The sequence below is a fragment of the Diceros bicornis genome, chromosome 12, assembly GCF_020826845.1.
Source record: "Diceros bicornis minor isolate mBicDic1 chromosome 12, mDicBic1.mat.cur, whole genome shotgun sequence".
Classification (NCBI taxonomy): domain Eukaryota; kingdom Metazoa; phylum Chordata; class Mammalia; order Perissodactyla; family Rhinocerotidae; genus Diceros; species Diceros bicornis.
Window position 1 is genome coordinate 18,508,904 of NC_080751.1, and position 15,467 is coordinate 18,524,370.

A 15,467-nucleotide genomic window follows, 5' to 3' on the forward strand; every position below is an offset into this window, starting at 1 on the left:
ATGTGGCCTTCAGCATTTCTTAACTGCCCTACCGATTCCATCACTTAACCCAGCATCTTGATTCTCCCCCTATATCCCTCCATTATATTTCTCAAATTGATCTTTCTGAAAGGCCTGTAATTCTGGACCAAGAAGACATCCGTTGCTCCCCATTGCCTTCACCACTATCAGCATCACCATTTATCAAGTTTTCTTCATGTGCCAAATAAAACCCCTCTGGATCTGGTCTTGCCTTCCTCTATTGGCTTCTCTTGACTTTGAGGGCTAGACAAACTGAGTGACATGTAGCTCCCAACACACCCTGCGTTCTCATGCCTCAGGGCTTTTGCACCTGCCTCCCTCTTCCTGGAGCACTCTCCCCCATTCCTCAGCTGGCTAACTCCTATCCTTCCATCAAAGCTCAGATCAAGGGCTATAATCTCCGGGAGCCTTAGTAAGAGTGTCCCTCTTCTGCTCTTCCCCAGCAGACTCTGCAGCGCTTCCTCTGCCAGCGGGCTGATTGCCCTAGTTCTGTTTCTGCTATTAGAGTGAGAACTTTCTGAGAGCCTGGCTCATTTCTGCATCCCCAGCACCTAGCAAAGAATCTGGCATATAGTTAGCACTAAATAAATATTGTAATGAAGGAATGCATGAATGAACAAATGAATGAATTCTGCTTGGAGTGGGGGTTGCTCACTAGGGAGATAATATTTGAGGTGAATGCAAAAGTATGACTAAGAATTTGTGAAGCAGGAATTTGAATGGAGAAGGGCATTCCAGGGACAGGGAAAGGCATGTGCAAGCATGGAGGTTTGGGAGAGTGGGATGTGTTAAGGAAACTGCAGGTAGTTCTGCAGTGGGAGCAGAGGTTGAGTGTGCAGGATATGGATGGATCTGGAGAAATGGGACAAGGGACAATGACTATTGGGATCTGGGAATCCTGATTTTGCCCAGTACAGAACAGGGCAGGACATAATGAGTGCTTTTGATGCCATGAGGATGGTGGACAGGAACAGGCAGTGCCAAGCCCCAGGGGCCCCCGGGGAGAAGGTGATGGAGGTGTGATCCGGAGCAGGCCAGGAAACCAGAGCAGGGGCAGACTTGAGAGGGGTTCAGATGGCAGTGACCTGGTGCCAGAGGAGGTGTGAGGGTTGTGGGATGGTGACCCTGTGGTTTCGGGCTGGGGTTCCTGACTGGATGGTGAAGACCTTCACCAAGATGGCAGTCCTGGAGAGGAACAGGTTTGAGAGCAAGAAAATGAGTTCAGTTTTGCTTATAAGACCTGAAAAGTGTACATTGGAAGGGGCCATCAAGTTTGGAGAGCTTTTTGAGGGCCCCATTCAAGGGAGAGCTGGGGGGAGACAGTCAGATCTGGGTGTGCTCAGATCATATCAGCTGCTAAGAGCCAGTTGCTAAATTTTCAGGAATTTGTGAGACAGTGGTTAAAATGAGCTATTATTTAAAAATTAAATAATATAAAATTGCAATTAAATAAATTATATTAGGGGCTGGCCCGGTTGCGTAGTGGTTAAGTTCGTGTTTTCTGCTTCGGCGGCCGGGGGTCCACCGGTTTGGGTCCTGGGCATGGACCTACTCACTGCTCATCAAGCCATGCTGAGGTGGTCCCGTATAAAAGAGCCACAGGTCTACTACTGTGAAACACAACTATGTACTGGGGCTTTGGGGAGAAAAAAGAAAACAAAAAGAGAGCAAGATTGGCAGCAGATGTTAGCGCAGGGCCAATCTTCCTCAAAAAAAATTTTTTTTAAATAAATATATTAAAAACAAAGATAAATACTCAAAACTCATCACTTCCTAAGAATTTTACAATATTTTGTTGTTTATACTTTTAAGGTTATTTACATCTATTCTGTCAGTGGAAATACTATATAATGTTGTGTTACTGTGCTTTTCTTCCCAATTCTGCATTCAGTGACATCACTTTGGTAGCTTGATATCGGCCATGGTGGGAATATTTACACCATGGAAATTGGCAAACACCACAAATCAGGGCTTGATTTATTGTTTTGTTGACTGTCCAGACTTAAGAAAGTTATGGAGAAAATGTTAATAGTGCAAATTAAACTTAAATGTATGTTGTGCCAGTAGCCATTACATTGTGAATAGCACAGAAAAATTGAGCAAATGTTCTTCTAGTATTCAAAAACTATTATCTGATTCAGTAAAGAAGTTGCTTACACCATTGACAAACGAGTGAAGTTCAGACATGTATCTTCATTGTTTCACTTTTTTCTTACTAATTGGCACAAACAAAAATATCAACCAACATTCATGTTGGAACTACACTCATTTGTCAATTACGATTATAGGTTGATTATGGATTTAGCAGGTTGGTAAAAATCAATGAAAGTATTCTGTAAGACTCAATTTGTATATGCAATTTACAATGAAGAGTATTGTATATTTTATTATTATTTGTAAATTGCTAAACATCCTTTATGTCACTAAAATTTATAATAAACTCATATATGCATATATATGCATACCCTTATTCTCCAGAGGACCTGTTGTTAACCATTTACCAGCACACCACAGGGCAGATTGCCTTAGGCTGAGGAGTGACCAGAGATCTGACTTTGGAAGGATTCCCAGAAGAGGGAGGGAATCATTGATGGAAAGAAGCTCCCATCAGTGGAGAGAGGAGGGGCACCGGGCTAAGTGAGGCTCAGGCGGAGGGATCAGCCTGGATCCCCAAGAAAGGATGTAGGAGTGAGGAGATCCTGGAGCAGGAGGAAGCTGGGGCTCCCTGTTTTCTCTGCCAAGTAGGATGTAAGCCATCTTCTGAGAACCAGAGGGAGAGAAGTGAGGAGTTGAGGCGGGGTGAAGGCTTGGCCTAAGTGGCTGGTCAGGAGAAAAGGGAAGGGACCTGCGAGGATGAGGCTGACTCGGAAATACAGGAGACAACAATGACAGAATCACAGCTGTGAGAGCTCAAAGGTGGGTTGTAAACCCGGTTCTGGGCTGAGCCCCGTGGTGTGGATTGCTTTATTAATCTCCCAGGACGATCCTAGGAAGAAACCGAAGTTTGGAGAGGTGAAGCCCTTTATCCACAGCCCATAGCCAGTTAGTGGCTAAGTCAGGGTACGAACTGAGGCAGCCTGGCCCTGTTGACAAGGCAGAAGCCTGCACAGTGCCCTTCTCTTTAGCAAAGCCCCTCAGACTATGCACATTGGAATTACTCCAGAACAGAGATTGGCAGGGCCGGTGTGGCCACTTGTCAAGGGCTTGAGGGCATCAAAAGGACTAGCAGAGCCGCCTCACGCCTCTGGCCCCAATCTGGTGTCCACCTCCCAGCACATTCCTGCCACCCTTCCACAGTGTCTACTGAAGCTAACGAATCGGGGCTTGCATTTTCTTATATCTGATTTTATTTTGTAATAATTCATTCTTATTATATTTTTTAAAAGTAAAGTACCCGACAGATTGGAAATTTACAAAATCGGTCCTTCCCCTGAGAACATTTGTGAAGCACTGACCTAACACCCCATTCTAATCACATTGCTCCCCTGCTGGAAACCCTTAGTGATCCCCACTGGCTACCACAGAGGTTTCAAATGGTGAGTGGGGACCATTTCGTGGGCTGGAGCTTAATTTAGTGTGTAATTAACCAGCATTAAAAAAAGAAAAAGAAGTGGAGTGAAATAGAAAATATTAGAGTATATCGCATGTAGTAAATACATTTTGTTTTGGCTGTATACAGTCGTGCGTTGCTTAAAGACAGGGATATGTTCTGAGAAATGCACCATTAGGCGATTTCATCCTTGTGCGAACATCACAGAGTGTACCTACACAAACCTAGATGGTATAGTCCATTACACACCTAGGCTCTATGGTACTCATCTTATGGGACCACTGTTGTATATGTGGTCTGTCGTTGACTGACACATCGTTATGCAGTGCATGACTATGTGTATATATATGTTATATGCCATATACTTACATATATTTATATATAGGTATATATATATTTCATATATTATAATGCATGTATGTACTGGAGTATGTGAAAAATGTCTTTCTTACTATGATCAGAGTGAAAAAAAAAGTTTAAGGGCCACTGGTCTACCAGATAAAGACAGCACTGCCAGGCCTGACATTCAAAGCCATGGAGAAGAGAGCAATTGCTAAGGAAGAGCAGGCAGCACTTCGTGGGAAAAGGGTGAAGGTGAGCTGGGTTAGGATGTCCAGGCTGTGGATGAGCAGAAGGAATGACATGATCATAGACCCAGAAAGACGGCGACTTGCACACCTAGATTGTGCTGGTGCTCCAACTCAGAGTGGGTCTGGCCTGGCCTCCTGGAGCTTGCAGGTGGTGTGAGGATTGCAGTCCCTGTGGTGGGAACTTAGAGGTGGGAGCCCCTGAGTTTACTGGAGAAATCAAGGGAGACTTCCTGGAGGTGGCAATGCCTTAGCTGACTTCTGAGGGAAGAGTTGGGGTTCGCCAGGGCAATAGGGGTGTGGGGAAGGCTTGCCTGGTCAGTGAGTGACTTGTGAAAATGCACCAGAAAGCCCTTCATGTTCAGGGGAACTACGAGCCCTTTAGTTTATGTGGAGCATGAACTAGGGAGGGGGCCTTCACGTGCCATGTTGAGAGTCAGGATTTTATTTTGGCAGAGGAGCCATAGAGGAATTGTCAGCAGAAGAATGACTTGAGTAGACTTACATCTCAGGACTCTGAGGAGAGTGGATTAACAGGGAAGAGGCAGGAGGCAGGGAGAGCTGTAGGATGGCTGCTGCAGTAGTTCGGCCTGAAGGAGGGCAATGAGGGTGCAGAGAGAGGGGGAGGGAGACTCAGGAGGAGGAGCCAACAGAATGTGGCCACCCATCAATTGATTGGATGGGGCAGTGAGAGGAGGGAGGAGGCGAGGGTGACTGGTGTTGCTGACTGGGGAAACTGGCTAGATGGTGGTGCCTTTTGCCCAGATAAAGAACACAGGAGGCAGAGTGGGTCTGGGGAGAAGATAATGCATTTAGTGTTGCAAGTGGCCCTTGTAGGTGGACGTGGCAGTGGGCAGCTGGAGCAGAGGAGAGAGGTTAGGCTGGGGATACAGCCTGGGGAGCATGTAGAATGAGAGAGAAGGGCTGTAGAGGAGCCTCAGGGAGAAGGGAGCCCAGGAACGACTGCGAGGAGTGGTCTTTGAGGCACAGCATCCAGAAACTTGGGTCACAGGAGCCAAAGGGGTGGAAAAGACCTAGGAGGAAAAGCAGCAAGGCAAATGCTTCAGAACATCCAATTCCCCGAAGGGCCCATGGAATGTGGACATTGGGAGGCAACTGATGCCCTCGCAAGAGTGCAGTGGAGGGCGGGGGGTGGGGGGCAGAACCAGGGCTTTGGGAGTGAGTGGAGACGACACAGTGAGGTGCGGAGGAAGCAGGGCTGCGTCCTTGTGCTAATTAGAAGGGGCGCCCCTTCCTCCAGGCGGATCAGCCCCTTGTCCCAGCTTGCTGGCTTGGTGAGGGAGGGATGCTGGCTGGACCGCAGCCCTACGTGGCCCACAGTGGGGCATCTGCATGCCACAGCCCTGCGAGAGTGGACCAGCCCTTCTAGAAACTGACTGAGAAGGAAGGAGAGAAGTAATCGTTGACCAAGGGGGATGCTGGACCATGTGAGGGGTTTATTTTTGAAGATGTGAGAGACATGCTGACTCAGATGAGAGAGGGGGAACCCATGAGGAAAAAGAGTACAGGACAGGGAGACCTGCAACGAGAAGCTGGATGGGAGCCCAGGCAGGAGTGCGCATGCCTCTGGTGTGCTGGGAGAGGGGGCGAGACCGGTGCCAGCGCCATGGTTGTTGGGGAGGGGCGGAGGCTGAAGGGGAGCAGGGTTGGGCGCAGAGCCTGGAGCCCTGGGCTGGTGTGCAGGCCGGTGCTGCAGGCGAGAGTTAGCTGAGAATCTCTGAGGTGAGATGTGGGAGAGGACGCTGAGCAGGGACACAGACACAGCTGAGACGGCCTGTCCCGGGTGACCAGCGGTTCCGGTGCCCAAGACTAGGTGACATGCAGACTGCCCGGGCAGTGGACCCAGAACTGGGCAGGCCAGACTGGGGAGGGTCTTGGCACAGAGCTTTTATTTACTTATTATTTTACCTTTTACTATGGAAAATTTTCAAACACATCCAGAAGTTGTGGGAAACTCAAATGAACTTTCTTATACCTATCATTTAGCTGGTTAAAAACTTCTTTATTTGGAAATAATTTTAAGCTTACAGAAAATTGCAAGAACAAGTTTTTTTATTTTTATGTAATATTTTTCTTATCAGAGAATCTATTCTCAGAATGTATATAGAAGAAAATTGAGATCATTCATGATCCTCCCACCCAAAAATAACACTGTCGTTGTTTTGGTATAGTTCCTTCCAGTCTTTTTTCTATGCTTATATACATATTTTTAATTGGACTATTTTATGCAGAGACTAACCCCATCCCTAGCCTTGCTGTCTAGTGTGTCCACATGAGCTGGCTCAGTCCCAGGCCCTCACCCCCTGGCCCCTCCACAGCGAGTCTGCTGAGAGCAACAAGTTAATCCGAGTTTGTGGTTTGTGGATGCCCTCATTCCCTGGCTTCAGTGCTAATGCAGGTTTCCCCTTTAACATTCCTCTCATTTTTGTTTTTCTTGGGTAATATTTGTTGATTTCTGGTGGGATGAATTGCCCAAAGCTCCCTGGACCACCGTCTTGCCCACCTCCCACACTCATCTCTCTGGATTCGGGGCATCAGTGTCTGATCTGTCTCCCCACTCATCTGAGCACTGAGGGCAGGGCTCAGGTCTGATTCACCTCTCAACGTGAGGTAGAGTTGGCCTCAAGAAATATGTATGGAATTGAATCAACCCACTTATTTGGCCTTGCCCATCCCCATCTATGCTGCAGACTCTTGGAGTACCTTATGTAATTTACAGCCACCAGCATGGTGTCTGGCACACAGTGGGTGCTCAATAAATGTTTGTTCCTGCTGCTACCAATAACCTTGAGATTTCCATACATGTTAGGGCTCCGCTGTTCTTTCCTCCTGCCCTTTGCTGCCTCCCCCCACTTTTTCTGGATGATGAAGAAGAGAGACCACTCTGAAGTGCCAGAGGGAAGGTGCCCCCGCCTTGTGCCCCATCCTCTGTAAGTCAGGAGCAAAGCCAAGTTGGCAGTGGATTCACAAGAAGCAGTTCCCTGAGCTGAGGCTATTTTATATGTTTGTATTGCTCACAATACCACATATCATTAGCAGCAATTAAAACTATTTCAGGATCAGTTCAAAGCTGCCTTTGAGGTATTTTAAGTTGGACAAAGTCCTCCACGAGTCTAGCTCTAAGCCAAGTTTTCCAGTGGCATTAGAAGCCTAGTGTTCGGAGACTTGATTGCCTGAACATTTCATATATAGCAAGGGTGTTTGTCAAAAGTGGGCTAATGTTCTCAGAGCAGTTTGGAATGTCTTACAAGTCCCACTCCCAAACTCAATTAAGTGAAGGGGACCGTGGTGATGGGAGAGGAGGAGGGGGCTCTGCATAGGGATTTTCCTTACAGCCTGTCCCTCCGGCCAGCAAAACCCCTGGGCCTCTGTGGCCCAGAGGGAGAGTGGCAGAAATCAGAGCAGGAAGGGATGAGGGCCTGGTCTAGGGTGGGGGCATCAGGAATTGGGAAGAAGGTGGGAACCCAATTTGGAGGGCTGGGCTGTGAGGAGGGAGTGGGGAGCTTTCAGGACACCTTAAGTAATCTTCATATTTGATTGAAAGATAAAAACAGGGAAAGAACTGGTTTTGGCATATTGGACTCCTAGGGGAGTTAGTCAGCAACTTGTTCTGACCAACTCTTGGTTGGCCCTTGCCCTGACCCTGGGCCTGGACGGCTGGCCATGGCACTGGGGCCTGGGATCCCTGTTCCCTAAACACTCTGGGAACCTCCCAGGACCCTCCAGGGCCACAGCTGGTGCCAAGCATCTTGCTGCCTACTGACAGACTGGGTTCAGCTGGGCTGAGCTGGGCGGCTTTCGGGTGGAAGGGTTCTAAACTGGGTGGCAAAGGAGGGTGGAGGGCGACCCAAAGGGGAGGAAGAACTGGGGAAGGGCCCTGCGGGCAGGAGTGCTCTGTCCCTCAGTGGCAACACTGGCCTGTTCAGTGAGGCCTGTGGCAGGGACCGTGAAAGGGGACCAGCCAAGGACAAGCTGTCCTGCCCGAGTGCCTTTGGCCATGACTGATGTGAGGGTTGGGTGGTTCCTGCTCGGGAAGAGGGCGCTGGTCGTTGGAGGGCTTGTGGTTTGGAAATAAGGAACCTGCTGGTGACTTGGGTTCCCCACACGCCTTGCTTTGGTCAGAGCCCACCCCAATTCCCTTGGGCTCTGATCTGACTCCCTAACTAGATTTTTGTTGCAGAATTCACCTCTTTGCCCCTCTTTTCAGCTTGCAGACCTGGTGCCATAACCCACTGAAGCAGAACACCGGAAGCTGGGTGCAGCCATGGTCCCTGCTCCTAGGAGCTGTGCAGTCAAAGCCTGCACACTCCCCCGCCACCCCCTACACACAAACTCTGGGACCAGGTCTCGGGGCGGGAGTTGTGCAGGAGTAGGGCAGGCAAATGGGACCCTGCTCATGGTGGTGAGTGCCCAGAGGTGGGAAGAATGGGGGGCATCATGTCGTTGGCCCCACAGCATGGGGGCGGGGCAGGGCAGAAGGCAGGATGACCCACTTTCAAAGCAGCCTGGCTGTGCCTGGGGCTGCTTCGAGTGGTCAGCCTGCACATACGTGTTGGTCTTAAACTCTTCGAAATTGGGCTAACATCCATATCCTGTTTTCATTAGCTTGTAAGCCATCGTGATGGGGACCTCCCTAGTTTTCTGAGCTAGCAACTGTGCCCAGAGGCTAATGAATAGCAAGTGCCCCCAATAAATATGATTTTAATACTCAGTGTAAATGTGTGTGCAAATAAATATGTGAAATGAAAGGTGGGAGCTGAATTCTATATGCAAGTTACACAATTTCTTAGCTGTTTTGAACTGAGAACTGTGGTATGACTGTGTGTATAGTGTGTGTTCTCCATGTGCAGGATGTGTGTACAGTGTGTGGGGAGAGTGTTTTCACAGATAGTGTTTATATGTGGTGTGTGGTAAGGCCTGTGTGTGTATATGTGTCTGTGTGTATATGTTTGTGTTGTGTATGTGTGTGAAGAGAAGTCCCCCTCAGATTGGAGATAAAACCAGCTACATAATTTATAGGGCCTGGTGCAAAACGAAAGTGTCGTGCCCCTTGTTCAAAATTATTGGGAATTTCAAAACAGCAACAGCAGAGCATCAAACCAAGCTCGGGGCCTGAGTGCAGAGCCCATGTGACTTCACAGGTGAACACCAGTGAAGCCGGCCCTGGTTGGAGAAACTGCGCCTCCTGTCTCCCCTCAACCTTCCTTTGCTGAAAGTCCTTGAGTCCTTCTTTGCTCTCTCCCCATCCAGCTCCCGGGGTGACCTCACTGACGCAGGTGGCTTGTGCATTGCAGGAGCTTGTCTGCGCCTTTCCTGACCCTCCTGTTTCTGTCTGGGTCTCACTGGGGACACCCAAATCCATAAGGTGTCTCTCAGCTCTTTGCTCAAAATGATCTCCTGAAAACATCCAGGTACCTCCTGGCCCCTACTGCCCGCCCTGCCCTCTCTGTGCTCCCAGAAGTCGTCAGGCAGCAGCAGCAGTACAGAGAGGGATGTACGTCCTCACTGCCCACCAAGGGCTTCAATTCTCAGGGGCCCTGTGGGCCCTGCCCTGTCCTAGGGGGAAGAAACGGCACAGGGGAACCGGGGAGCTCGGACCACATTGGGCTGGTAGAGCTCACAGCCCAGAAACCTCAGTGAGGGGGTGTGGAGGGTGAGGACTCCCTAGATCCTTCCTGTTTACTGTCCTGATTTGCCTCCTCTCGGGTTAAGTGCAGTGTGCCTGCCTCAGAGCACACTCAAGAGATGCTAATGGGCAATAATGAGGGTGTTCCTGCCCCAATACCTATACTTGTCAATAATTAGCTGCGATTGCCTACGTTCTGGGAGGAGGCAGTGGCACCTGGCCCGCCCCAGCTGGTTAGCTCATCAGTACCATTAACATAGCAATTCCAAGGTCCCTGAGTGGTTCTGGGTGTTCCAGGTATGAGCATCTCTCACAGGTTACGGGTGCTTGAGAACTTTCTTCGCCATGTTCCTGATCCTAGCCAGAAACGGCCCCTAAACTCAACCCCTTCCAGCTCTCCTAGTAACCATGGGACCCCTGTGTGCTTCTGTCTTGGGGATCCCAGATGGGACTACGTGAACAGCTGGCCTAGAGGGCCTCCCTGGGGAGGGCCACCTGCCTCGTGCCAAAGGACCCAGAAGTGTCAAGGGTGTGAGGGAGCGTGGGGCGAGGTGGGCTGGGGAGGGGATTTGGGCCCGGGCAGTTGGGCAGGGGTGGAGATTGCTATAAACTTGTTAGTCACAGGCCCTGGGACTTTGCCTGCCCCAGAGAGAGAGAGAGTGACCAGGACCCCCATACAGGGGTGTGACAATGAAGTGGCTTTCCGGAAAAAAAAAGGTCCTCATTTAGAATTTGCCAATTTCTGTGGTCTAAATATTCCCACCAAGTCCGCTTTCAAGCTACCAGTTGTTTTAACAACTGGCTCACAAAATCATTGAATGTTTAACGGTCAGCTCTTGCTCACTGCCCATTAGATCCCTGTCTCCATCAGAGGCCATCAATAGCACAAGCCCCTGGGCCCTAGCCCACACTACCCTGAGCCCGGCACACCACTTCCCTGTCTTTATTTGCAGAATGCCCTTATCCCTGTGCCCTGGGCAGCGTGGGGCCTGAGGCAAGTGAGTTAGCCATTTGAGCCCCTGTGCTTCAGTCCTAGAGGAAGGCAGCCGGGCTGCCTCGCAGGTTGTCCTGATGCTCTCTGAGGTGATGGAGGTGAAGTAACTTTACCAAAGTGAACACCAAACTCAGTCAAGCGAAGTGCCCGGACCCAAGTCCCAGGCACCACCCGTTTCTAGTCTGGGGCGATGGGAGACCTGGCTTCAGTGTCCACCACGATGCTTTGCAAAGCCACAGTTCTGGCAGTCCTTGTTCGCCAGCTGACAAGCCACCCTGCCTCTCACCTTGGGTCACATGCCAGCTTCCTCACTCCTTCCCACTTCCAGGGGACCAGGTGTGCAGGGTGACGCATACCAGGGAGCCAGGAAGCCACCAGGTCAATACCTTGGCTCGCAGAACGCCTATCCCGGGGGCTGGGAGTCTATCCACACAAGTCCACTTGCAGAAGGGGCATCCTGGTCTTGCAGGTGGTGGGGCCATTTGCAGGTGGTGGGGCCATTTCTCTGGGTGTAGGTGTTTCACTGTGTAACCTTCTCGGAGTCCCACCTTGACACCTTCCCAGTGACTTCATTTCCCCCTCCTCTGGGCTCCTGGAATGGCACTATGGCCCCACCTTAGCCAGGTGGCTGTGACGAGAGGTGTTGACCCAGCTGCCTCTCTGCTGGCTCACGGTGTCAGGTGGAAGGGGCTGAGACAGCAGCAGGGCCTGAGGGGTTTTTGGCATGATCAGGGACCCTGGGACCACCCAGAGGCAGGGCTGGGGCCAGGGTCCTCTGGGATTCAGCCAGGCACTGGTTGATGAGTGGTGCAGGGAGCTAGTGAAGAACAGGCTCTGGGCCAGGAAAAACAGCCCAGAGCCACAGGTGTGCCACTGGTTCTTGCTCCTCTCCCATCTTATTCTCTCCTATTTGGTGACAGCACTTAGCCAGTTCTAGAGCCCAGCAGAGAGCCCCTGCTGAGCTGCAGAGTATGTTTCCATGGGGGCTGGAGACAGTCACACAGGCCAGGTTTGTGTGAGCCTCACGCCTTGGTTCATCACAGGAGACAGACTGGTGAACAGACCAGCACAGCACACGGCAACGCACGCTCAACTGGAAGTGGGCCCACATCCACATGCCAGGGGCAGGGGAGAAGCCTCCACGGAGGGGGTGACATTTGAATGGGGTCATAAAAGTGGGTCCTCCCAACAGCCCCAATGGCCCTGCACAGGCCCAAGTCAGGCTCCAGCCCTAGGACTCACAGATCTGCCTTCTGGGCATCTGTGGGGCAGTCCTGCACCCCTACCCCCCTTCCCACAGTATGTCACACAGCCAAAGAGTTCCAGATCCTCACCACTGGCTTCGCCAACATGGCAGACGTTTCCCCCTTTAGAACAGAAGGGAGTGAAATTTCCTGGCTGCTCTTTCCATAAATGACCAGCTGAGGGGTTGGGGGGGAGGGAGCTGCAGCACCTGGGGAAGGGGTTCTTGGAAGATTCCCAGAAGGTGAGAGGGGACAGTGGGGGAGGAGACAACACCCATGGAGCCGAGGGTGGGGCCCGCCCAGAGCTGGAACTAGAGCTGGAGCCGGGTCCTGGGTTCCTGCGTCCACTCCAGGAAGTTCAAGATCCGCACCAGCCCGCTTCAGGGCCTTAACGAGGGTGCACGGCCTGGCCTGAAATGTGCTGGCTCTGAATTAGGTGTGATCAATGAGGGAGAATAGCAATTGAGTTCATGGAAAATGCTTGTATGTGTGTGTGTGTGTGTCCCCTCATTTAAAAAACTATTTCTGTGCATTCTTTTTATTTTTTTATTTTTTTTCCCCCAAAACCCCAGTAGATAATTGTATGTCATAGCTGCACATCCTTCTAGTTGCTGTATGTGGGATGCGGCCTCAGCATGGCCGGAGAAGCGGTGTGTCGGTTCACGCCCGGGATCCGAACCCGAGCTGCCAGCAGCGGAGCGCGTGCACTTAACCACTAAGCTATGGGGCCGGCCCAGTGCATTCTTGATTCTAGGACCCTCCTCTGTCTGCCTCCTTATGGGATTCCATAGTTGGTTTAGAATGTACGAGTTACATCTACCCCATGCCTCACACATAGTAGGAGCACAATAAATGTAAGCTTCTTTCATTTAGCTGCTCAGTGGTCACTTGGATTTGAGGGCAAAAAGAGCTTCCCCAGTCTAGAAGCTTATGAGCCTCTGGTCCCTGCCTCTTCTTTCCTTCTCCAGCTGATGACAAACCCCTGAGTGTCATAACATCCTCCGTGTCCTCATCTGTTATTCTGGGACACAGGCTGGGGAGGGTACCCGAGTAGGCCCCCTCTGACTGAGGCTGGCCTGTCTTGCACCGTGGGCTGGCCTGTGCCATTCCTGTGGATGGATGCAGAAGGGTGAGACACTGATCCTGCTAGTTGGGCAGGATGCTGGCAGGAGGGCGGGGTGAGGAGGGGCGGAGCTTCCAGGACAAAGGAGAACGGAGAGCCCTGGGGGCTCAGGCAAGGCATCAAAAAGGCTCTGCAGAGTGAGCAGGCCACAGCAGCTGTCTGCCTCTGTGCCCAGCAGTTGGTCAGACAACTCTGGCCTGGTACCTTCTGCCTGCCCCAAGCCAGCCACCTAAGCGACACTCCGCTTAGAGAGGCCTTGTTCTCCACCGTGATTGCGCCAACACTACTCTGTGGCTTTCTCTACTTGGTGTGGGTTGCTGCTGCTGTTCCAGAGGAGAGAAGAGGAATGGCCGGGAGCGGAGCCAGGAGCCAGGAGGGCCGCCGGGAGCGTACCTACGTCCCGGAGCCTTTTGATGGAGCCAACATAGCCCCACACCTCTGGCTGCACCGCCTTGAGGTCATCGACAACCTCAACCATTGGGACCATGGCAGCAAGCTAAGGTTCCTGAAAGAGTCCCTCAGGGGAGATGCCCTGGAGGTCTACAGTGGACTTAGTCCTGAGGACCAGGGGGACTATGGGGCTGTGAAAGAGACCCTCCTGCATGCCTTTGGGGGGTCCAGGACCACCCACGGCCACCTGCCCAAGGAGATCGTCTTTGCCAACAGCATGGGCAAGGGCTATTACCTCAAGGGGAAGATTGGTGAAGTGCCGGTGAGGTTCCTGGTGGACTCTGGGGCCCAGGTCTCCGTGGTCCACCCAAGCTTGTGGGAGGAGGTTACCGATGGCGACTTGGACACCCTGCGGCCCTTTGAGAACGTGGTGAAAGTAGCCAATGGGGCTGAAATGAAGATCCTGGGCATCTGGGATACACTGGTGTCCCTGGGCAAGCTGAAGCTGAAGGCAGAGTTCCTGGTGGCCAATGCAAGTGCTGAAGAAGCCATCATTGGTACCGACGTGCTCCAGGACCACAATGCTGTCCTAGACTTCGAGCATCGCACATGCACCCTGAAAGGGAAGAAGTTCCACCTTCTACCTGTTGGAGGGTCCCTGGAGGATGAGTTTGACCTGGAGCTCATAGAAGAAGAGCCCTCCTTGGAGGAAGGGCGGCAGCAGCTCTCCTATTGAGAAGCCCCTTTTCCTTACCTCCAAACATTGGTGGGAAGACCCACCACGGTGGAGGGGAAGGGCATACACCCTCAGGGGGTCACTGGGCTTGGCCAACCCTCTAAAACCAACTCTTGCCCTCCTCCTCCCCCTCCTCCTCCCTCTCCAGGGGCCTTAATGGGCCCCTGGTGGGAGTGGCTTCCATTTGAAAAGGCACAGGTAAGGGAGAGCAGGCTGGCTTTCTTAGAGACAGAGAAGGTCCTCATGTTTGTCAAGCTGCTATCAGTGGCAAAGACTCAAAGGCTAAAAGAAGGTTCCAAGAAGGCTAGACATGGTTGTCTTTGAGAGAGGACCCTTTCAGATCCCCTGAGATGTAGCTCAGTCACCTTCAGGTCCATGCAGCCTGTCTCAGCTGGGCTGGGTCTTGGCTGCAGAGTCCTCACAAGCAAGACCCAGCTCACAGGTGAGGGTCACAGCTGCTTGGGGATTCTTCCCCATTGGGTCTTCCCACCTGCATGATCTATGTTTTCTTCTGTTATTTGCTTTGAAACTCAGTGAGCCTTATGTCAATAATTCATTACTTCAAAAACCAATAAATATTGACTCATGGAAAAACCATGTAATGTGTTGATTGGGGAATGGATGTGAGAGGGTGGGAAAAACAGGGAGTAAATGTCAAGGAGAAGGAAGATTCAAGTATTTACTGAGTGCCTAGCCTGGAGTTATGAGAATATATGTACAGTGACTATCTGTCTTGGATTTTCTAAGACAGCCTCAATTTCAAATATTTTGACTTATTTCCTCTGTAATTCCTGTCACCATTCTAACCTAATCATAATTCCTCTAATCATTTCAAACTATAATATTTTAGCACCCAAATTGCCTCTTATACCCAAAAGTGACCTTAAAGTTATTTGTCAGGTCTTAATTGGGGATTGGAAAATTATGGTTATTGTAAACATTTGTTTGTAAGAGCCTGGCAAATAGGTTCTTACAGTCACCCGGGAGCTGGGACTTGGAGGCAGAAAGCAAGATCGGGGGCTGTGTATTGACCTGCATGGGGCAGCCCAAGGGAGTTCTGGAGGACAGGGGAGGAGGTGGTAGTGAGGGGGCTCTGGTGGCAGGAGGATAGCTTCTTCCTGGAGGGACTTAGAATGTAGCCAAGACTAGAGAGGCAGGATGGAGTGGGGAGGACA

General features: G+C 51.0%; 1 protein-coding gene and 1 long non-coding RNA gene across 4 annotated transcripts in view; both read left to right on the forward strand.

The window, feature by feature from the left end:
- Nucleotides 1-15,467, forward strand: part of LOC131411875 (uncharacterized) — a 129,651-nt gene that overhangs the window by 99,792 nt on the left and 14,392 nt on the right. For 2 of the 3 annotated variants that reach the window (XR_009221657.1, XR_009221658.1), the window contains one exon: nt 8,387-9,638. The exons of the other annotated variant lie outside the window; for it this stretch is intronic. This is a non-coding gene — a long non-coding RNA (uncharacterized LOC131411875). Of the gene's footprint in view, nt 1-8,386; nt 9,639-15,467 lie in introns of those variants that run through there. 3 annotated transcript variants of the gene reach the window in all.
- On the forward strand, nt 12,315-14,874 carry ASPRV1 (aspartic peptidase retroviral like 1). Its single transcript, XM_058551025.1, is given in 2 exon segments — nt 12,315-13,408; nt 13,411-14,874. Coding segments are annotated over 2 exon segments (1,128 nt in total). The 5' UTR covers nt 12,315-13,162; the 3' UTR covers nt 14,293-14,874.